The 23,195-nt window shown below is 48.1% G+C and overlaps 1 protein-coding gene across 3 annotated transcripts in view; it reads left to right on the top strand.

The window, feature by feature from the left end:
• The first annotated feature begins 166 nt into the window (after window positions 1-166).
• Window positions 167-23,195, top strand: part of HNRNPUL1 (heterogeneous nuclear ribonucleoprotein U like 1) — a 34,175-nt gene continuing 11,146 nt past the window's right edge. The window contains exons 1-10 of one of the 3 annotated variants that reach the window (XM_045846711.1): window positions 167-686; window positions 4,199-4,321; window positions 6,452-6,608; window positions 8,606-8,679; window positions 9,931-10,070; window positions 11,457-11,556; window positions 13,290-13,402; window positions 17,915-18,181; window positions 20,015-20,137; window positions 20,241-20,369. In XM_045846711.1, coding sequence (XP_045702667.1) covers window positions 422-686; window positions 4,199-4,321; window positions 6,452-6,608; window positions 8,606-8,679; window positions 9,931-10,070; window positions 11,457-11,556; window positions 13,290-13,402; window positions 17,915-18,181; window positions 20,015-20,137; window positions 20,241-20,369 — 1,491 coding nt within the window. In that variant the 5' untranslated portion in view covers window positions 167-421. Of the gene's footprint in view, window positions 687-898; window positions 1,031-4,198; window positions 4,322-6,451; window positions 6,609-8,605; window positions 8,680-9,930; window positions 10,071-11,456; window positions 11,557-13,289; window positions 13,403-17,914; window positions 18,182-20,014; window positions 20,138-20,240; window positions 20,370-23,195 lie in introns of those variants that run through there. The other 2 variants (XM_045846712.1, XM_045846713.1) reach the window with 2 other exon arrangements.

The raw sequence follows: 23,195 nt of genomic DNA, 5'->3' as shown, positions 1-23,195 counted from the left end.
TGGCCCGAGTCCTTACTCCCGTTCCCTCATTTGACCCTACGGCACGGCCGCTACCCAATCACCGCACTCTCCGCCTCCCGTCTTTTCCCGCCCTCTGCTGTGCCCGCTGTATCGACGTAGGCCAACGCTTCCTCCCCGGCAGCTCCCGAGCCCTTTCATTGACGGTCTTTTGAAAGCCACTCTCTGATTGACTGAGTCTCCAGCCCGCGCCCGTTGCCCCCATGCGGTGGCCAATTGGCACCCTTGTTGCATAGCATGGAACCACGGAGGAGGGGGAGGTGGCGGCGGCCATTTTGAGTTGCCGCCGCCATTGGAGTGGGGCCCCCCCCTCTTCCCCCTTTGCCTTCTGACAGTAAAGGTTTAAGGGGGACAGGGCCCTGGGAGGCCGGGCCGGGATCGGGGGCCCCCGGGGGCCCGGGCCATGGATGTGCGCCGTCTGAAGGTGAACGAACTTCGCGAAGAGCTGCAGCGCCGCGGCCTGGACACTCGCGGCCTTAAGGCCGAGCTTGCTGAGCGGCTGCAGGAGACGCTGGAGGCCGAAGAGCCCAAACAGGGGCGACCCGGGCACAACAACGAGGAGGTCGAGACCGAGGGGGGCTCCGACCTGGAGGGGACCTCGCAGCCGCCGCCGCCGGGGCTGCAGCCGCACTCGGAGCCTGGCGGCTACTCGGGGCCGGACGGACACTGTGAGAGTGCGCGGGGCGGGGGCCGGGAGCCCGGAGTCCGGGCGGAGGAAGGGCTGTGGGACGCGGGAGTCTGGCGCCTGGCAGATCCCGCTAACCGCCGCTGAAAAGGATCTGGGTACACGGGCCTCGGGACGACTGGAGGGTGGATCCTGGCATTTGGTGCAGGGGAGATACTGGAAGTGGGGGCTCTCGGTTTGGGAGATGAGGAAAGTCCAGGGGTGGGGGCGGGTGTAGAGGATTCTGGAGCCTAGGGCTCAGAGACCGGAAGCCGTGGTTTCTGGAGCCGAAGAGAGTCGGAAGAACAAGAGGTTTTCTCCGGGGGACCGAGGAGGGCCTTGGAAACGGTGATCCTAGGGTTTGAAGCTGGGTGGCCTTAGGGTTTGTGCTAGCCCAGTTTGCGGGTTGGGCGTTGGGAGCCGAGTTTTCACAGCTGGGGAAGGAATGACCAGGTGTCCAGGGATGGGAGTGTTTTGAGGATGGAGGATCCTGGAGTTTGCTGCCAGATGGGGCAACGGGAAGTCTTCTCGTATCTCTTACAGGGATGGGTTGGCGAGATGGAGGTGCTGCTGTCTGGCCGGCGAGGGTCTGATGTACTTAGTGCCGGGGTATTTAGCTGTTGAGCATTTAGGGGATGTGGGAGACCCCCATTTGTCTGAGGATGGCCTCGGGGACTCTGAGATCCAGGACTGAAGGCCAGCCTTGTGGCAGGGCCATTTGGTGCTGGGGAATCCGGGTACCTTCCGGTTGACTTACAGAGGAGGCATAGGGAGCCCTGGTGTCTGGAAGCTGGCAAGGGAGAAGACGCTTCATTGGACAAGGGACCCAGGGGTCTAGCGCTGGCAAGGCTCTGAAAACAAATAACTCAGTGGCTGCTGCTGAGTGATCTTGGATTATCAGTGTGGAAAACAGGTGGGTAGGGGAGGGCAGATAACAAGTTGGAGTTTGAAGTTGTTTGAGTTTCTGGGGGACAGTATCCTTGTGTCCCCCACAGGTGTGTGTAGCTGGTTTAGTATGTGGGGGAGGGGGTGTACAGTGTGGAAGCAGAAAGAAAACGGGGGGTGGGGTGCTGGGGGGGGAGTGTTTCTGTGGCTGAGCTTCTCCCTGAGAGGGCTCTTTTGTCCCCAAAGCCATTGTTTGTGTGCCTAGAAATGGGGGACAGGGATGCTGAAAGATACCAGGGAACTTCTGCATCACCCAGAAGGTGGGGCTGGGAGTGAGCAGTTAGGGTAGATCTGTGATTGTCTAAATAAAGAGAGAAGATCTTGGGATGGGAGGGAGTAAATCTGGAGTTAGAAAAAGGTGGCTTTCCAGCAGGACCTGGGAACAGACATCAGAGAGGTTAAGGAATAAGAAAGGACTCTGGCATCCAGGGTTTGTGGGGTTTCTCTGAAAAGAGGGCACCCTGGACCTTAGTACTAAGGGAGGAATGAGGAGAACAAGGGGGTCAGGGAAGAGGCAAGATTTGGGGTTAGTGTTAGGTACTTTCTTGTTCACAAGAGATGGGATCTCCTGAGGGGGGCAACTTGAGTGTAGATTTGGGGTGGAAGGTGGCCTGGGGATTGTCCAGGACCCAGGTGCTGGGAAGCATACTTCCCATTGCAGAAACCTGTGACGGAAGGAGGAGTGAGTGGCCCACTGTGCAGGTTTAGGGCAGGAGAGGCCCTGGCAGGAATGCCTAGGAAGAAGATCTAGTGGCCAGAGGTGTCTCAGGAAAGTGACTGAGATACTTCAGCACAGGCTCTAGACTCAGACAGACTTTGTTTTGAATATGGCTCCGTGACTTGGGCGAAAGTCACCTCTGTGAACCTTGGTCTCCTTGTTCATAAAATAGGGTTAATAACAGTGCCCACTGGATAGTTTTGAATGAGATCACATGTCTAAGGGGCCTAGCATTGGGTCTGCCTGTTATTAGGAGGTGGACGTTTTAGAGAGTGGAGAAGGACCCCAGAATCACAGCTCCTGTGGGTGAGGCTTCCTCTGTGGGCCCAGGAGAGATTCACAGGGAAGAACGATGTGAGGCTTTGTGGGAGAGTACTATGCTTGGAATCTGGGAGAAACAAAACGGTTTGAAAGAGCACCGTGTAGTACAATTGAGGAGCTATTTTATTTCCTGCTCTTTCCCCTACAACAGAATCCTTTGAGCCCCCTTCATGCCTCCGTCCAGCGCTTCCTTCAGCTCTGGTAAACAGACCTGTTGCAGATCATGTGCTCAGTAACTCTCCTCCCTTTGGGCTGCACCTAGTCTGTGCCCAGATGTATTTGTCCTCTGAGAAAAGATCCAGTCAGTTAGCAAATGGCAAAATAGTCTCTCCTTCCCTGTGGTTCTGCCTTACTGGTCCTGACACAGCCACTTAGGGCTCTAGAGGTTCCTAGCCTAGCTTGCCCCTGGGGTGGAGAGCCTGCTTGCTGCTCATCCTAGGTTTCCAAACTTCTTCCTGGGTTTGGCTGCAAGGTTCTTCTTAAGGGAATTTCAAGTTTGGTACTCTGGTTTTAGTCCCACCTCTGAGTTTCCACATGTGTTATCCCAACCCCAGGAATATTTACTCTGTCCTCAACACTTCTCTTTACTTATCTGGTCCCCCCGTCTTAGCTCCTGGTACTTCTCTGTGGCCCTTAACAAAATCATAATTAGTTGTGTGTGTGTAAATATTTGTTTAATGTGTGTCTGCCTCTAAATGAAAGGCTGCAGTGGAGCCAGTTTATTCTCAGCTGTATCACAGGGTCTGGTGTGTAGTACCCAGTCCATGAATAGTTAATATTGTTATTTTTACTACCCTTCAGCCAAGCTCCTCCTGCACCACAAGACACCTTCCTGGAACCCTTCCCACCTAGGTCCAAATATTTCAGGACTTATCTCTAATGAGTCTGAAGGCCACTGTTACATTGATTCCTGTTTTCTTAACAATTTATTTCCTTTCTCCCATTTCCCCTTGAGCTGAGATGGTTACCCCTTATCTTCAGCTGTTGTGTGGAAGACAATCTTTAAGAGGGTTGGCTGTGCAGGTGGGAATAATGAATTGGGCTGAACAGAGGACTGATTGGTGCTCTGGACAATCTTAAAGATTATGCCATGAAGGCAGCTTCGTAAGCAGTGTAGCTTGTCAGAATAGCTAGGCTGGTGTTTTTTAACTGCTCTGCAGAGTCCCGTGTATATGGAGAGTGGTAGCCTCCCACCCTGGAGTGGGGTCTTAGAGGGCGAGGTCAAGTTGGGCCCCTTCTCCGATCCTCCCATCTGCTCGCTTCTACCAGAGCAGTTCTGCTTCAGTTGGTTTTGCATATTGGGATTCTGTAGAACCCAGTCACAGGTGGATCTTCAACCTTTTGAGGGTCAAGAGGGCATGTCCTCAGGCAGCTAGGGCTACTGACTGCCCAGCGAGGTTTTCATCTGAAGGTGTTGTCCCTTGAGCCTCTGGCAGACCATCTGTCCCCAGGGTAGCGTTAAAAAGCCACCTCTAGTCCCAAGAAGGACCCTTCTAACTGGCTGGGGTTTTTTTGTTTTGTTTTGTTTTAAGATGTCATGGACAATATTACCAGGCAGAACCAATTCTATGAGACGCAGGTCATCAAACAAGAGAATGAGTCAGGCTATGAGAGGAGACCACTGGAAATGGAGCAGCAGCAGGCCTATCGCCCAGGTAGGAACGTACACATGGTACAGCTCTTTTGAGGGAAATGGGATCTACAGGGTGGGCAAAAGCAGGTTTACATTTGCCTTATGGAAAATAATAGAGTGATTAATAAAAGAATATACTCTATTTTGTGTTCACAACTGTAAACCCACTTTTGCCCCATCCTCTATGTGTGGCCTTTACCCTCTGCCTAGGTCCCGTCTTCCCAGAGAGACTTCTCATCCTTCATTTGGGCTCTGTCACTCTGGCAAGGTTCTTCTGAAAGAAAGAACTTAGTCCCTCTCCCAGGTGTTGGGAGAACGGAGTCTTCCCTGATTATGTTTTTAGATGTTAGTTTCAGCACCCTGGAGAGTTTAGACCAGAAGGTTCTTACTTAGAATCTTAGAATGTGGAAGCCAGAAGGGACCTTCTAAATCCAGTTGGGTCTTTCCCATACTCTGAAAAATATTGCTTAGGAGATGTTACTAGGGACTTCTCAGAAGAGAGTTCCTTGGCTAAACATACCTGTAAATTCCGCACATGCTTTGCCACCTCTTCAAGAGTTGCTGTGCCCATGAGAGCATTAAAAGCTCTGTGAAGTCCTGGATTGAGAACAAGCTCTGTCGTGTGGGTTAAACCCAGGATTTCCTAAACATGGGAATATGCCTTTGCACAACAAAGTTCTTCATTAATGCCAGTTTAGGGAACACAGATGTCATCTAGTTCTCTCCCTGTTGTGTCCACTGGAGAGGTGGCTTCTCTGATGGCAGAGCTGGGGTTGGAACCTGAGAAACTGGCTCCTAGGGTACTGCATTCCTCACCACTGTGTCCCACTGTTTGGGTCCCACTCTTGAGTGATGACAGAGCCTGGACTGACTCCTAGCCTTATGCTCCTTTCACTGCATTGTGGCCCTAGTGCCTTTTCTTAGTGAATCTAGTTGATTCTCTCTAGTTCCATTCTGGTTCATACACAAAGTGAAATCCCCAGATGTTTCTTATGGGTCGGTTAGGATTTTAATAAATGTAGGTTAAACTGCAGATTTATGTCAAGCTCTGTGAGACTTGTGGGATCATTTGGCCCAAGAAAAATGTTTCCTGTGCTATTATCAACGGACACTTATCAGGGCCTCCTATGAGCTCAGCGCTGTGCTGGGAGGCCCTCTTCAGGTGGGTGAGCACTGTCCCTATCTTGGAGAACTTCTCTGAGAAATATGGTCTGCATGCCAAAGTTGGCAGTGGCCAACTTTGGGTTGAGTACTTGGGTTGAGTACTGAGTGGTCTTGGGTTGAGTACTGAGATGAGCAGATCTAAGGGATCCATAGCATCGGGTGTAGGTACCGTGGGAGCAGTGAGGTTAGCCTGACCCCACAGTTTGCTCTCGGTTAGGCACTGATTCTTGGAGTCTGCCTGAGACCACATCCCTGTCGTCCGCAGTGTGTTTTCCCATCCTGACTTCCTATTCGTAGTGTGATTCACCGAGGCCATCGCACCTGTGTGCTGGCTTAAGTGAAGACCCTCCCTCCCGGAGTGATTCTGGGCTTTGTGGTAGAGTGATTAAAGCCAGTGGAGGTAGCTGCAGGATGAGAATATGCTGTTGATTTGACCTTTTCCCCTCCTTGTAAGACTGAAGAAGGTTTGTAAGAACTAAGGTGGAGAGATTCTTTGGGAGGAGAAATTGGAGAAGGTAGGCTTGTGGAATCTCAGTTTAAAGGGGTCTTAGAAGTCCTTCAGGGTTCCCTCCCAGTGGGTACAGACTAAAGTCATTGCCAACTTTCATGAGCTCTTTGGCAAAGTAGCCAAAGGCAGGCACGCCACTTTTAGGTTGGCCCTTAGAGCTAGTCCTTAATTTATTGCTGAAAACCCGTCTGCCTCCCCATGAAGCCCGAGAGTTATCTGACATCTGTCAGATAACCTCATCAACTGCCAGTACTGATGTGCCTGGCTGGCCATCCGCAGCCTCCCTTTGTCCTAACCCATTCTCCAGTACAGCTTTCGAGCTCCCTCAGCAGGCTTCCACTGAACCCAGCAAGCCTCCTGCATCCAGCCCTTCATCACTATAGTCAGGATCCTGGCAACATCTCCTCAGGTAAAGGGACCCAGAAAACTGATAACTGAGGAGTTTTCGAGTGTCTTGACCATCTGGAATTGTCCCGACAGTGGAAGTGAAGACAGAGATGAAGCAAGAACCACCCACCAGCTTCCTTCCCCCTGACGCATCTCAGCTCAAGGCAGACCGACAACAATTCCAGAGTCGCAAGAGGCCTTACGAAGAAAACCGGGGAAGGGGGTACTTCGAGCACCGAGAGGACAGGAGGTGGGTGTGGGGGGCCACAGTCACCCGTGTTCCAGTAGGTCTCTGCCTGTAGCCCCGTGCTTGCTGGGGCCTTTATTCTAACCAAGAGGGCAGCAGAGCAGGGTTCTCCCTGCCCTTGCCCTCTTCCTCCAGTTCTTCCTGCACTCACTTGTCAGATTCAGCTTTGCAAAACTTTTGATCCCCACCCTCCCCATTAGCTGCAGGTTCAAGTCCAAACACAGCCTTCACATGGAAGATGTTAGGCTACCTTTTCTGTCCTTTGCCCCACTGCCCTGCATTCCAGCATAGTGTCCTATTTAAGTCTGCTCAATAGCCCTCAATTGAAAAAAGACTTATTTCCTGACCCTTCTCTTAAACACACCCCTCCACCCATCTACTCATTCTTTCATTGTCGGTTCTCATAGTGCTTTCACCCTTGGGCTGCACACAGGACAGAGGAGTTGGGTGGTGGGTTTGTCTTTCTGTTGTTGACAATACAGGGACTCAGGCATAAACACAAGTAAGCCACACTAGTCAGGGTGTCTGTCGGGAGCTCACAGGATGGAGGGCTTCTCTGCCCTGGTTGTTTGCTTTTTCCCTTTTTTAACAAGCCCTCCCCTCCCTTCACCCCAGGTCTTATCCTACCCCTTCCTCCTTCCCTCCTTCAGCTCCTATGTGAAGCCTTCTGATCACAGAAAGTGGGAATGACCATTCCTCTACTAGTCATATGACACATTTTTTTCCAACCTGGGGGAGTTTATCCTCTAACTAGCTGTGACTCTTTACAGATAGGGCCTAGGTCTCATGGACTGACTGAAGTCGGGACATGGTACCTACCTTTTCTGAGTTTCTCCCACTGCCTGCCACAGAGTAGAGGCCTAGAGCTACTTGCTGATGGATAGAGGGCAGAGGAAGAATGCTTGCTCTGATCCAGGCTGGCAGGGAAAGCTTCATAGGGGGGACTCCCGGTATGATAAGCTCCATCCATCAGGCTCTGCACTAGCCCCGCACCGGCAGGGTTGGAGGGCACTGCACTGGAGAGAAACCTGCTGCCCACGGAGTGCCAATAGTGAGAGGGGCGTGGGGCACCTGATGTGGGCTCACAGTAGATTAGGGCAGTCTTGACAGTCCCAGGTGGGACCCTGGGCATTAGACCCCACCCTTCTACCACACCCCCTTCTTCCCATATGTTAGGAACCAGCAGTATTTAAATTAGTCCTCTTTCAATGTTTTGGTAGGAAGATGAATCTTGTTCATAATTCAGGACACTTTTGAAAGAGACTGAAAAAATGGGTCATTTCATATCCTTTCAGATGTGGAGTTTTAGGAAGCCTGTTATGTGGACAGATTATAATTAGTTTATTCTAAGCCTTTGTGCATTCCCCTTCCTGGCCTGGTACCCTTTGGGCTACCACAGCTTCCCATCAGTAACAAAGTTCAGTATGGAGGCAGCTCTCAGCATGCAGAGGATGTTGATCAGAATCTTGGGGTGAGAGAGAAAAGTCCTCTTTTAAAAAGTTCTCACCCTGGCTGGTGTGGCTTACTGGATTGAGTGCCAGCCTGCGCACCAGACGGGGTTCAATTCCCAGTCACGGCACATACCTGGGTGTGGGCCCAGTCCCCAGTAGGGGGCACACAAGAGGCAGTCATGTATTAATGTTTCTCTCCCTCTCTTTCCCTCTCTCTGAAAATAAATAAAATATTTTTTAAATAAATTAATAAAAAAATAAATAAAAAGTTCTCCAAATGATGCTAATGGCCATCTTTAGCAAAGCATGCCCTCTCTGGTCCCTGTCTCACCCCAGGAGTTAACAATCATTGCTGTTATCACAAGGATGTAGGGTTACAGAGGTGTTTGGGGTTTTGTTTTATTTTGTTTTTTGCCTAACCTCTGTGGGAACAAATTAAAATCCTGGAATCAGTCTTGAAGCCACTTGTAAAGTCCAGCAGAATCTTCGTTTCCCTTCTTCTGCGCGTTAAACCATTCTAGTGAGACTTAACTCCTGTTTCCTACACAGGGGTCGCTCTCCTCAGCCTCCCGCTGAAGAGGATGAAGATGATTTTGACGACACTCTTGTTGCCATCGACACGTGTGAGTCCTTGTGTGCCTATCTGATTCTGCCTTCTAGTTAGTGTTTGGAAACTGCCTTGACCTTCACAGAATCTCTGCCCGGCACCATCCAGAGCCAGTGTTAGTCCAGGTAGGGTACTGGTTTGGAGACAGAAGACCTGCTTCCAACTCAAACTGTGGGATCCTGGGCAAGTGATTCTACTTCTCAGAGGAGCAACCTTGTCCTAATACCTCAGAGGACTTTCGGTGACACTCAGTAGAGAGTGGATACAAGAGCAATTTGGAAACACATGAACACCCTGTACACACGGGGGGTTGTCATCTAATCAGGAAGGGAACCTGAGTGCCGCTGGGGAAGCTTAACTCTTTGATGACCAGGTCCCCAGTTTCCACTAGCTGCTCACGTTCCTGGTGAAACCAATGCCACTTTGTCCTTTGAAGCATTAACCTGGCCCCTCCTGCTCTCTGTCCTCAGTTCAGTTTTCTTTCCACTGGATGAGTGGCTTTCCCCTTAACTCTACACCTGAACACTTAGTGGGATGTTTGTAGAGGTTCTGGCCTTTAGACCTCCGAGACAGGAGCAGAAGGGTAGAGCCTGTGAATCTGAATTTTTAAATGCACCCAGAAGTCAAATCAGGTCTAAAAACACTGCATTTTTGACAGAGCAGAAAGTAAACAGCAGTTGCTTCATGTATTTTGTGGTGTAGCTCATGTTTATACAGCAGTGGCTACATGCAGGGTCTTAGGCTTACAGGAGGAGGTGGGGCCTAAGGGGCCCGGGTGGCAAGTGTGAATCTGGGTCAGGTATTTGTGCAGCTGTTGGTGGTAGGCGTCTCGTAGAGTTAGCTCAGGGAGATGGTTGAAGTGAATGGCGTTGGGCATTAGCTTTCTTAAAATTATGAAATCCTTTGAAACTGGTGAGAACATGGGCCCTAACCCTAGCAAGTAAGTGTATATCCCCATAAAAGGCATTTGTGTGTAATTTTCAACAGTGCCTCTCGATGGCCATCCTCAGACCCCATCCATGTGAGGAACATCGCTTTCTATGTGAAGTGGCTGCTGCGATCCTATGCAGGCCAGTTCACAGCAGTCCATGCCCTCTCTACGGGAAGGGGGTCGGCTAGGCAGTACAGCTGGCTTTTCATGAACCTGTCCCCACAGTGTGTTAGCTTGTGTCTGCTGGTCAACACTCTTGGGGATCTAATCTTTTCTTGTGCCTGTCTCTCTGGGACCTTTAAAACATTAGCCAACTCCCAGCTTTTTCCCCCACAGATAACTGTGACCTCCACTTTAAGGTGGCCCGAGACCGGAGTAGTGGCTACCCACTTACAATCGAGGGCTTTGCATACCTGTGGTCTGGAGCCCGTGCCAGCTACGGGGTCAGAAGGGGTCGTGTGTGCTTCGAGATGAAGGTGAGTGGGAACAACAGAGGGGGTAGGGACAGAAAGCAGGTCTGTCCTTTGGAAGAGCCTGTCATCAGCCACCATGGTCAGACCCAGAATTTTAAGAGATTTAATTGAGCGTAGACTTTATGTCCACTCGAAAAGTATAATGAACTTAAGCAGATCACTATATCAGAAGAGCAGGCCAACCATATGCTGCTTCGTCAAGCAGGTTTTCCCTTGGGATTTGACTCAGGTATTATACAGCCAACCACTCTAGGGGTGACATGTTTATAGAACTGAGAAATGCAGTCCTTTGGAAGAAAAGTGAGCTAGAAAGCATGGACTCGGGCATCACCAATTAGAGGGGCACTAGAGGGAGAGCAGGGCAAAGAAAGTCTCTGCCATCAGGCCACCCTCATCTCCCCAGTTCCACATCAAGTTATGTTTATGAAAATAACACGTTTGTGTTGAATAGAAGTTCAGATGACACAGAACAGCGTAGGGTAGAAAAGCAAAAGTTCTGCTCGGGTACTCCCAGCGCCCCTCCCCTGTGTGCCCTCCAGAGGTAACTTATAATAACAGTTTCTTGTGTACCCTCCTTTGCGTTTCAAAACGTTTGTTGTAGCTAGTATTTATAGAGCACTTTGCATGCATGAAATTGGGTGCCAAGCTCTTTACACAGCATCTCCACTAGTCCTCACAGAGTCGTCAGAAAGTAAGAACTGTTACCCCATTTCTTAAAGGTAGAGGCTGAGACCTGGGGGTATCGTTTTTCATGGACAGGAAGACATCATCGAGTTTAAGTTCTGTGTTTTGTGTGCTACTCACAGAGAAGCACTGCTGATGAAATTGACAGAGTGCTTTCTTATCACATCAGTTGTGATATATGTGCTGGTTTTGGAGATGTTGATGTGTGGGAAATGGGCATCTCAAAGTCAGTGACACAGGGTACCTTTTCAGAAGTCACAAATGACTTGAAATAGACACGATTATTAGGCAGTATAATTTCTAACCTAATTAGACATTAAGTCAAAGGTGCTCTTTTTTTTTAATCCTTTCTGCTTATTTTACTTTATTTTACTTAACAGACTGCCAAATTTCCCTCCGAAGGTACTGCACCCATTTACCCTTGTACACCAAATATTCTGAGTCCTTGTTTTCCTTGCAGCAAGTGTTATGACTAAAAATAACTGTATTTTGAAATACCTATCTCTGTGGCCCTGCACTCTCCTTAGCCCTTTGGAGGCCCTGGTTTCGGAGCAGCAGGCCATTCAGAGCAGCTTATATGTCTTTTCCCCGGCAATAACAGTCATTCCTGGTTTTAATGCATATGTGCTTCCCCCCTGTATTGCCTCATAACCCACCACCCCCAGAGGATGAATCAATTTGAACCCTCCTGTTCTCTGTCCCCAGATCAATGAGGAAATCTCCGTGAAACACCTTCCATCCACGGAGCCTGACCCACACGTCGTCCGCATCGGCTGGTCCCTTGATTCCTGCAGCACCCAGCTAGGTAAGGGGAGGGCAGCTGAGCAGCCCAGAGGAGAGCACTTGCCTATGTCCCTGTATTCTTGAGCTTCCTAAACTTCTCTTTCCAGTGTTGGACTCAAATAGGCTGGGGTGGAACAGGCAGAAGGATTACGTGTATGCCACCCCCAACTGGGCAAACGGTTCATCTGGACAGACCACAGTTTTATGACAGCTTCTCTATGGAAAATTCATCCTTCATCTTTTAGGAGGGGTTCCAAAGTTCTCTTTAGAAAACTTTTCCCTTTCTTTAAAAAAGATAGTTGTTTCCTGTCCTCGAACCATGCTGAAAATAAAAATACGTTTTTTAAGTCCCATTAGGTTCTGGCTAGGATTTTTTTGTCCACAGTCTAACCCAAAATAAAAGGAGAAGCAGAGAACAGAGGGGCTCTGCAGGGCCAGTTGGCTGAAGCAGGGGCTGTCTGGTGAGAGGTTTGGAATTCTCCCAGGACCCCAGGCCTCCATGACCTTCTGTCCCCAAGTGACTGATTTCAGCAACCAGTGCTGGTTCTTTCTGCCTCAGTCAAATGAATATTCTGAGTATGGAAGTAATACGTGCATGCTGCTTGTAAAAATTCAGTCCATACAGAGGGGGAAATTACAAAAATAGAAACCTCCTAAACCTGAGAGATAACCAGTGTTAGCACTTTCACCCACCGTCTTCTGGACGGTTCTTTCGTCCTTTGTGCATCTCACACTGGGTCTCACCACGGAGACTAGTTTGAAGCCTGATTTCTTTTCCTTACTTGATCTATAGTCAGTATGTTTTTGTAAGTAAGCTTTTGGCCACTTTATAATTTTCTACTTTGTAGTTGTAGCACTTGTAAATGTTTTGTAGATCATTTGAGTTGATTGAAGTTGTTTGCTGTTAAATAGTTAAGCTGTCCTCGTACGTAATTGTTCTGACTTCACTTAAGACTGATTCCTGAAAGGAAAAATGGCATCTCAAAAGGAATGTCAAGTTTTGATGCAGGTTAATGCTTTTCTTAAGACTTATATGCCATCTCAGTTTTGAGATGTAAATAGTGGGTAGTTGACACAGATGCAAAAAAAAAAAAGCTCAGAATGGTCAAGCAGATGTCCAGGGCCACACACACATTTCAGAGAAGAGCTGGGCCTGGAACTCAACACTTGCTGGGTCCTGCTTTTCTGGCAGGATGTTCTCGGGGTTCCTGGCCAAGGATCTCTGTATAATCCAGGTGTCAGCCGGGACTGTTGGGATCTCTAGTCCCCCAGTTCTGTAGACTGAAGAAATCCAGAGTCTATCTCGGGGTTAGACTTCATGGTCTCCAGAAAGAAACCTGGTCTCTCTGTTGATTGCTGCAAAAAAAAAAAAAACCTTGGCATCAAAAATTGGTGCCATTAGTAGATCTGACTGATTTTGAGTGTCACAGGGAAGGGTTGCATCTCAGTATACAGCCTTCCTCTGTCCCAGCTCCTCTCTTCCCCTCCCTTTCTTTCCAGATCCTCCCTTTCTGTGCAGAGCAGTTCAGCTCCTACTCCCAGACTTAACACCTAAGCCCATCAAGCCCTCAGGAGTTCTACATATGCAGTGAAGCGCTTCCTTTCAATGAAAACTTCCTTCTTTTGTCCCCAAAACACTTCTGATGAGTAAACTAGGAAAAAAACTTTTTTTTTTTCTTTAAAAGTATGTGACAACCATAAAGGCTGTTGTGACCCTCACAAGTTTAACCTACCTTTGCCTATTTCTTTCATCAGGTGAAGAGCCTTTCTCCTATGGCTATGGAGGCACTGGAAAGAAGTCCACCAATAGCCGTTTTGAAAACTACGGAGACAAGTTTGCAGAGAATGATGTGATTGGCTGCTTTGCGGTGAGTGCTGGCAGCCTGTGGGAGTTTGCAGAACAGAATGTTGGTCCTATCAGGTGGACCTGCAGATATTTCTTTCAGAATACCTCCGTTCACTGCACCATGCCCAGCCGCTGTCGCCATACCTCTTTGTCTCTTTGACAGACCGGAACATTTGCTGTCATTTTATGCAAAAACCTACCATTCTACATGCCTGGTCTTTTGTATAAATGTGTCAGATGGAGCCTTGAAGAGGTTTGGGGTTGTCAGGTGTGCACACCCTTCCTTCATTCCTAGATATCAGAATAACATTTTTAAGCAAACCCAGGAATTTGTGACATTTCTTTGTTACCGAATAGCTTGTCTGCTCTCAAAGGTAATGCTATCAGCTCCTGCCTCACTTTGGCTTTATCTCATCCCTGCACTTGTCTCTTCCTTCGCCTCCTGTTGGTGGAGCCAGGCTTCCTACAGTGTGCTGCCTTCTAGGGGTCCAGGGGTGGGTGTACACCCGAATAAGATAAACGGTGCCTGAGCTGCTGCCAGACTCCCTTGACCCAGTCCCTGCAATTCCACTTCCAGCCATGGGCAGCTCCTCCTCCCTGTATTTCTGTCTACTGTAAATGAGACTCTTTGCACCTACTTCAGAATTTTGTGTGGGATCATTAAGTCCATCTGTTAGAAGCACTTAGAATAATGCCTGGCACGTGATGTGTACTCAGTACATCCTACTTAGTAGTACTGTTATTGTTAGGAGTTACAGGTGTTCGTAAAACGTGCCATGAGACCCTGGCAGGGAGTGGCTATCAAGAGTAGGTTGCCTTTATTTCTTAAAACTTCAGCACACATTTCTTAATAACTTGTACCACAGTATAGTCATTAAATTTAACATGGGCGTAATGCTATTATCTACTCCTTAGTCCACATTTACTTTTTTTTTTATTGATTTTAGAGCAGGGGTGTCAAACTCACTCTCAAAGGGTTGCCTTCAAAGGGCCGATTGTAATTTCAGGACTGTATAAATGTATCTACTCCTTAACTAAGGACAAGGAGCTCGGTGCTGCCGCCGGATAGAAACAAGGCAGAGGCTCAGATTCAGCCCGCGGGCCTTGTGTTTGCCACCTGTGTTTTAGAGAGAGAGGAAGGGAAGGAGGGAAAAGAGAGGAGAGAGAAACATTGATTTGTTCTTCCACTTATTTATGCATTCGTTGGTTGATTCCAGTATGTGCCCTGACTAAGGATCTAACCCACAACCTTGTCATGTTGGGATGAGGCTCCAACCAACTGAACCACCCGACCAGGGCTTCACATTTAAATTTTGTCAATTGTCCTGGCAATATTATCTGGAGCAGTTTTTTTTTTCTGGTTCAGGATCCAGCCCAGGATCACTTACTGCATTTTCATGTCACGTTTTTTTAGTCTGAAACAGTTTCTCAGTCTTCCTTTGTCTTTCATGACTTCATTGTCTTTCTAATAAAAAATGTGTTTTCTTAAACAAAAATTAACCATGTTTATACTCTATTCTAAACCTTGAATTTTTTCATTTAACATTAAATCTTAGCTGTCTCTCCCTGTCTATGCAGATGATATGGATGTAATTGAGTTAAAAAACACTTTTGAATAGTTACTAAATTGACAGGGTTTACCAAAACACCAGGAAATAAAAAAGGTATGCAGCGTAGCTTTTTGCCTAAAGGACTTCTCTGTTCTTTTATATCATTTGTAGCTGTTGTGTGCATCAACTGTGTTTATGGAATCAGCCTTCTGTTAGTAGACATTTAGTTAGTTTCTTGCCTAGTGCCTGCCTGGAATTCTGATGCCCGCGTCCATCTCCCCTGGCTGAACCGAGCCAGGCTCGGTTCAGCCAGGCTTCTGTTGGTGGGCTTCAGAGTTATTTGCTCAAGTGGTTGATGCTGCAGTGATAGCTTATCTTTTTCCCACTAGCTGGAGTGTCTTCAAGATCTTTTTTTGTCCCCACACACAGTCTCCTGTGTGTCCCCTTCCCCGCTGGAACACATTCAGCAATGCTGGGGTGAGCGACTTGCACATCTGTACATTTTTGTATGAATATACTTTATTTATTTCCAAAAACATAACTTCTGGGTCAAAGGTATATCTTTGATAGCTAATACCAAGAGTGCACTGCCGAGAAGTTACAGCAATTTAACATGTCATTGGGGGTGACAGTGTTCCCCAAACTCTCCTGTCTTCACCTGAGGTGCTGTCAGTGTGTGGCAGTTTTGAACTTCAGGCCTTGACTCCTGCTTCAACCACATCATCCCTGCTTCTGTTAAGATGTGCAATTTCCACGTGCGATTTCCTCTGTTCGAAGAAGGCTACAAATTTTTAAAAGACTCAGGGTGTCGGGTTGTGGGAGGTATAAAAATCAGTGACCTGAGGGAACCTGAGGCGAAGACGCCCGTGTCAGATCTGGAGTTTCCAACATTCCCAAAACAAAAAGAACAAAATGGCCTTGCAGGTCGAGAGAACAAGATAATGCATTACAATTACAACACATGGAATGTCGGGGATGACACAGGGAGACAGGGCAGATGAGGAAACAAAAATGGCACACTCTGAACAATGCCAGGCCTAAGCACTTGGGGTTGTCAGGCAGAGTAACGGAACTGTGCCTGCCTCTTGGACAGATGGCCCTGTCATTACAGATTTGCCGGGTGGTTTATGTACAGTACGGTAAGTTCCTGTAGTAAAGCTGGTGGCCATAATGAAGGCTAATCCCCGTGATGTTCATTTCCATGTTGGAGCAAAGGTGACGTGGGCCACTTCTGCTCAGGTGAGAAGCCCCAGCAAGGGCCATGCTGCAGGAATAAGGGCAGGATTTAGTCTGGCAAACGTCTGTGTGTCTGCCCTGCTCAGTTTTGAGCCTTGTGAGCACTCAGAGACAAACAGATATAAATGACTGTACTGAGCTGCACCCCTGAGCACTGAGGAGGCTGCAAAGGAAGCTCCTTGGGAGAAGGGGCTCTCACTGTTTCTTGACAAGCAAGTCCCAAGGTGGTCTTCTCATTTGAGAGAGAAGGAATACCACATCTTCTACTTTTACATCAGGACTTTGCTTTGGTCTGCTATCTGATTGCAGGTTTTGAGCTCAATCGTAAATCTTTACCCTGCACCCAAAGTGATCTTTCTGAAGCATTTGACCAGGCACCTTCACTATTTGAAACAAGTCAGGGACTCTTCTTTGGCATCAGCACGAAGTGCTAACTCCTGAAGTGACAGAGAGACTTACATACTGAGGGCAGGGGCCGTGTCTCCTCCCCACACTTTAGCCTAGCACAGTGCCTGGCATCTTGGGGTGGGAGCCCCCATTCATTGTGTGATCACCGTAGGGTAAGTGCACTAATCCACTTACTCCTCAGAAGAACCCCGTGCAGTATAGAATCTTAATGGCCTCCCTTTTTTGATAGTAAATGGCAGAGCTAAAGCAGCTGGCCTTCTAAAATGGGATCTTTTTTTTTTTTTTTTAAGAATTTTTTTAAAAGATTTTGTTTATTTTTAAAGAGGGTAAAGGAGGGAGATAGAGAGGAAGAGAAACATCAATGTGTGAGAGATACGTTGATTGGTTACCTGTTGCACGCCACCAGCTGGGGACCCAGCCTGCAACCCAGGCATCTGTCCTGACTGGGAGTCGAACTGGTGACCTTTCAGTTTGCAGGCTGGCTTTCAATCCACTGAGCCACACCGGCCAGGGCCCAAAACAGGATCTTAACCACTAAACTTCAACTGCTCAGTAAGAACTCAAATGAATAGTTATTGAGTGAATGTATGTGGTCCCTGCCAGGCTCTGCAGCTGTACCTGAAATTCCCCCTCATCCTTTATGGTTCGGCCTGTCTAATCCTCTGTTATGTTGCCATAATTGTGCACAGATAATACTTTTCTCTAGGACTCTATCCTCCTGCCCCAAACTTGGCTCATTTTGTTGTTCAGAACTTGACTTACAGGTTCCCTCCGACCACCCCAGGGAATCTAGTTCCTGTGTAGGTACTGTTACTGAATTAGGTTGTGTCCTTATCTGGTTCCCCAGGAGGCCTTGACCTCTGTCAGGCCCAGATCACCATAGATAGGTGCACTAGGGAGAACAGGAGCTCGGCAACATGTGTCAAACAAATGAATGCGTTTGTGGAGTTGGACTTGACTTACAAGGCCCTGCTGTGGCATTCTTTCCATCTCTTACCTTCACAGATGGCCCTCACCGGGGTTGAGGCTGGACAAGATTACCTTTTCCTTTGTCTTCCTTTCAGGCTAGGCACAAGACTCAGATACTTAGACCTCCCTAAAATTACGTGATTCACATCTACCAGCCTTTGGATCTTGGGCAAGGGGGTCTGTGGTCTGCACTTCTCTGAATTGTTTGCTGGTGCAGCCCATTGTGTCTGTGTGCTGTGGGTAGGGTTACGGCTAAATCTGGAGGGCCAACTGTGTGTCTACTCTGCATCTGCTCTCTCCAACTTGGGTTTCCCAGTGCCTTCGGCTGAGTGTTGGCTTAAGGTTTTCTTCCTTTGGCTTTTTTCTCCTAGGACTTCGAATGTGGAAATGATGTGGAACTTTCCTTCACCAAGAACGGGAAGTGGATGGGCATTGCTTTCCGAATTCAGAAGGAAGCCTTGGGCGGTCAGGCCCTCTACCCTCATGTTCTGGTGAAGAATTGTGCAGTGGAGTTCAACTTTGGGCAGAGGGCAGAGCCCTACTGCTCTGTCCTTCCAGGCTTTACCTTCATCCAGCACCTTCCCCTGAATGAGCGGATCCGGGGCACTGTTGGACCAAAGACCAAGGCAGAGTGTGAGGTAAGTGAGCCCGGAGAATGGCATTGGTGGCTCTGTCTCCTGGGCCACCTAACTGCCAAGGCAAAGGGGAGACATTTGGCAGCTGGGTGTGGGGAAAGCAGCACTACTTCCCTGTGTGTGCAGCCTTCAAGAAGGGGCCCTCTTCTTCCTGGCTCCTCAGGGCTGGCCTGAGTTGAAAGCTGCTGTGTGTGAGAGTGAGATGAGAGCTGTGGGTATGGCTGAGGCCAGAGGGAGGGGATAAGGCAAGAGGCCTAAATCCTGGAAAGTTTCCAAAAGGAAGCTGCCACACTGCTTCTTGGGTGAGGTCAGCATCTTGGAACAAGAAGCTTTCCTCCCAGCAGAAAAGGATGTGAAGGTACTTCCTGGTGTTTGTGTTCTTCAAGTAGGTTGTACAGCTTCACACTCTCACACAAAAATGACTGCTGGCCTTAGGGATGATTTAACTGCAAAAGCTGTACTGGTGATCCTTGTTCTCATTTATTTTTTGAAATAGAAGTGATTTTATCATTTAAGAAATAAGAAATAGAAAGAAAATGAAAGTTTCCGCCCTGGCTGGTGTGGCTCAGTGGATTGAGAGCCAGCCTTTGAACCAAAGTGTCGCTGGTTCTATTCCCAGTCAGGGCACATGCCTGGGTTTCAGGCCAGGTCCCCAATGGGGGGTGCACAAGAGGTACCACACATTGATGTTTCTCTCCCTCCCTTCTCCTCTTTCTAAAAAATTAAATAAATACATACATACGTACATACATACATAAATTAATTCAGTTTCCCATTCCACCATTTGCAAAAAAGTTTACTTTTAAAGGTTTTATTTATTTATTTTTAGAGAGAGAGGAAGGGAGGGAGAGAAACATCAGTGTGTGCTTGCCTCGCTCATGCACCACACCAGGGACCTTGCCTGCAGTCCAGGCATGTGCCCTGGCTAGGAATCAATTTGGGGACCCTTTGGTTCGCAGGCTGGCACTCAATCCACTAAGCTACACCAGCCAGGGCTTAAAGTTTTAGATTTTATCCTGTAGCTGAATTAAGTGCTTGTTTCATGCACAGACTCATTATCATTGTGGTCTCATGGTTTAAGCATTTTGATACCTGACCCTTCTCACTTAATATTGTTTTGTGAATACCTATTTAAAAAAAATTTTTTTTAATCTTTACCCAAGGGTATGCTTATTGATTTTAGAGAGAGAGGAAGGGGAGAAGAGAGAGAGGAAGGGGAGAAGAGAGAGCGGGAAAGAAACATCAGTGTGAAAGAGAAACATTAGTTGCCTCTTGTAAATGCCCCAACCAGGGACCAAAACTGCAGTCCTTTCAGTTTACATGACAACACTCCAACCAAGTGAGCCATACTGCCCAGGGATAAATTCATTTTTAATAGCCCCACAAACCATTTCCCTCTTACTGGCATTGAGGTTGTGTCTGGTGTTCTACAAATTCTAAGTGTACTAACTGGATACGATGCTTGTCCTTGTACATGCAGCTTGTCTCCACCTCAGACTCGAGGAAAGTTGTGCCCACTCTGTGGGCTGCTCCCAGTGCCTGGCCCTCCTTGGGTATTCCCTGTCAGGGGCCATTGAATCATGCTAAACAAAAATGTAAAGACGCATGCATAACAGGCCCTGTCCCAGGCCAGGTCATCTAGTGACGGTTTGAGGGGCCTCATCTCTTTGAATTCCAGCAGCAACATTGTGAGGTAGAAGCTATTGTTTTTATTTCCCAGAGGTGGCCATGAAGTTTAGACTCACCCTCATGGTCACCAGCAAGTCAGGGAGGTGCCAGGCCGCCGGGCCATACCCTGCTGCTGCTTCAGTGCTCCTCCCTGTCCTGTTCTTCCAGATTCTGATGATGGTGGGCCTGCCTGCTGCCGGGAAGACCACGTGGGCCATCAAACATGCAGCCTCCAACCCCTCCAAGAAGTACAATATTCTGGGTACCAATGCCATCATGGACAAGATGCGGGTAAGGGCAGCCCCTGGTCTTTTCTTTGCCACCGCCCTCACCCCACCCCCCAGTGCCACCCTACAGCCAGGGCCACCTACCTCTCACCATCCCCTGCCCACAGGTGATGGGCCTACGCCGACAGCGGAATTACGCTGGCCGCTGGGACGTCCTGATCCAGCAGGCCACCCAGTGCCTCAACCGCCTCATCCAGATCGCTGCCCGCAAGAAACGCAACTATATCCTAGACCAGGTATTTACTCGTGACCGTCATGCTCCTGGAGAGGGAAGGGGTTTTTTGGGTGCCTGGATATTCCCCTCTTATCCTTCTATTTTTTCACCATAATGCTCTTGGACGGTAGTGCTGGTAAGGGGGTCAGCCACCCATGGTGGCTCTTAGCACAGCTCTCTGAGCCCTGTCAGCGAGTGGGATCTGGGGCTGTGGTCCAGCAGAGGCCCTCAGCAGCCCAACAGAATATCATCAGGTGAGAGCTATTGAGTGAAATGGAAAGGGCATGGATTTCTGAGGTGGGCAGACCTGGGCTCTCATCCTAGCTCTGCTACTTCCTAGCTGCATGCCTACAGACAGCCAACTCCATCCTTCAAATCCTAGCCTCCTGGTCTGTAAAATGGAGGTCATAATGGTACCCACATACCTAACACAGGCCTGGCACACAGTAACTGGAGATTGTTACTAATTATTCTATACAACAGGTATGTCCTAGGTTCTCTTAGTGACACAGATCCCAGCTCCTGGGGTCCTTGGTGTTATGGATGAGACGAGACAAATTCTCACGGACTACCAAGTCCTGTGGGACGGCGCGGCTTCTCTCTCAAGAGGAGAGCACCTCAACCCTTGCCTTGACAGGCTTTTATTGGGTTCAGTTCCCACAGGAATACAGGGTGCATACGTAAAGCTAATCAGTCATTGTCAGGCAGAAATGATGGAACAATAGATAACATTCAGAGAACTCTGAGGGCCTATTCTGAGTCAAGGTCAGATAGTTAATGGGTCATAAAACTATGGGGAACAAACTCTTCCTGCTTGGACCCTTATCATTTAAATTGAGAGTATTAGCAAAGTAGGTTTCATAGGATTTTATGCATTCTTTTTTAGGCCTGATCACCCTAGGGAACCCACCCTTTCCAGCACAGGGCCATTCTCACCTCCAGCATTGTTTCAGGCTTCAGTCAAGCAGGGGAAGTAGGCAGCCAAGAGGTTAGGAGACTTCTTACAAACAGAATGAGGACTCAGGCTATGTTAAAGCCAAGGGGTGAGGGTCCATTACCCCCTTTTTCTATGGCCCCCCAAGTTCTTCCCTGAGGACCCCTTTGAGGCCATGCCTGTCTTAGGTCGTCCCTCTTTTAAGGAATCTTACTCCTCATTGACTAACCAGTCACTGGCCGCAGGCCAAGCAAGCTGAAGAGAAAAGGAGCAGAGGTGGTGCCCCTACAAGGAAGATAAGCTTTGTCTCCTAAGTGGCTTATGGTCCCAAGATCTTTACTCAGCCTTACCATGGGGGATTACAGCTTCTGAAACTAGGCAGGGCAGTTCCCAACACTTAGCACATTTTTATAACTATCAGGTACATCCCTAAGTCACATGTTTGTACCCGTATTTAAATTAAGAGGAGGGTTGCTCACTTTGGGTGATCTGGGAACCTTTGAAATTAAACACAATTTTATATGCAGTTATGTCCTTTTTAAAAAAATTAGCTTTGAGTTAAGATAGGAAGACTACTTGTGGCTTTCAACATTTTCAAAAATATAAGTAACCCATAGTTAAGGATCCCTGTTTCAGGGTAATGAGTTCCCTCATGTGTACTCCCTATGAGACGTCATTCTTGCTGTGTATCCTGAAGGTCCAAGTAGCAGATTCTGTATTGGGGGGTCTGTGAACAAACTGCTTTTCCCCTATGCCTTGCATTCATGCTTTCTTAAAAACCTGTGAATGTGGCCCTGGCTGGTGTGGCTCAATGGTGGATTGAACACCAACCTGCAAACCAAAGGGTCACAGGTTCTATTCCCAGTCAGGGCACATGCCTGGGTTGCAGGCCAGGTCCCCAGTAGGGGGCGTGCAAGAGGCAACCACACATCACTGTTTCTCTTCCCCTCTTTCTCCCTCCCTTCCTTTCTCTCTAAACGTAAATAAATAAAATCTTTTTAAAAAATAAAATTAAAAATAAAAAACCTGTGAATGTGCAGGTACATAAAGTGAGTGCCTTCCATGTGTGTAGCCTCAGATGCTTGGTTACTAGGAGTTCAGAGGGCTCCTGATGAGAGTGGAGTTGGAGATCGTGGCTGGCAGCTCTAGAGGACCAAGTTGCCTGTGCATGGGAGTAAGCGTAACATCTTACACAAAACAACTGAGTGAGCGTGTCAGGTCATGAACACGTGGAGATGTGAGAGAGTGGTGCACTCAAAGAGCATGGAGGAAACTCTGCACCCCTTCCCACACAATCTTGCCCTATGGATCTGTTCCGTGTGCTTGATCCTGAGTTACATCCTTTCATATTAAACTGGTAATCTAGTGTTTACAGTTGAAATGATTCCTTACATCTAGCATTTGAAAGGAGCATGCAGTAAGAACTTAGTTCTTAAAGACAAAAAGGAAAAAGGCTATTGGCTGGTTCTAGTTCTTGACAGACAAATTAATTTAAATGATCTTGCCAGGAGGTTAGGTATTGGGAGTGGAAACCTGCTCTTTGCTGACAGAACAGCCATGCTGGGAAAACTGACCGTTGGTCGAGGCTGGGCCATACCCTGGCCCTCTTCTGTGATGGTGGGTGTGTGAGATAAGCAGTGGGTTCTGAAACCATGATTGAGCCCAAAGACTCTCACATTTATGCAGAAGACAGGATTCCGCACTACTAAATTTTGATGAAAACAGCTAATTAGGTTAATGTTCAGAATATTTATTTCTGGGGGCTAGAGGAACTGTTGAGCACAGGGTGCTCTAAGAAGCACCCAGGGTTGCTCCTGCAGCTCGGCCCCATCAGTAATGCATACAGCCAGCCTTATCGCCCTTCGAACACTTTGTTTCTTAACCCTGACCTTGCCTTGCCCATTCTTGTCAGGG

The sequence above is a fragment of the Phyllostomus hastatus genome, unplaced genomic scaffold (assembly GCF_019186645.2).
Source record: "Phyllostomus hastatus isolate PE091 unplaced genomic scaffold, TTU_PhHast_1.1 phas_contig_5, whole genome shotgun sequence".
Classification (NCBI taxonomy): Eukaryota; Metazoa; Chordata; class Mammalia; order Chiroptera; family Phyllostomidae; genus Phyllostomus; species Phyllostomus hastatus.
This window is presented reverse-complemented; position numbering and strand designations above follow the sequence as displayed.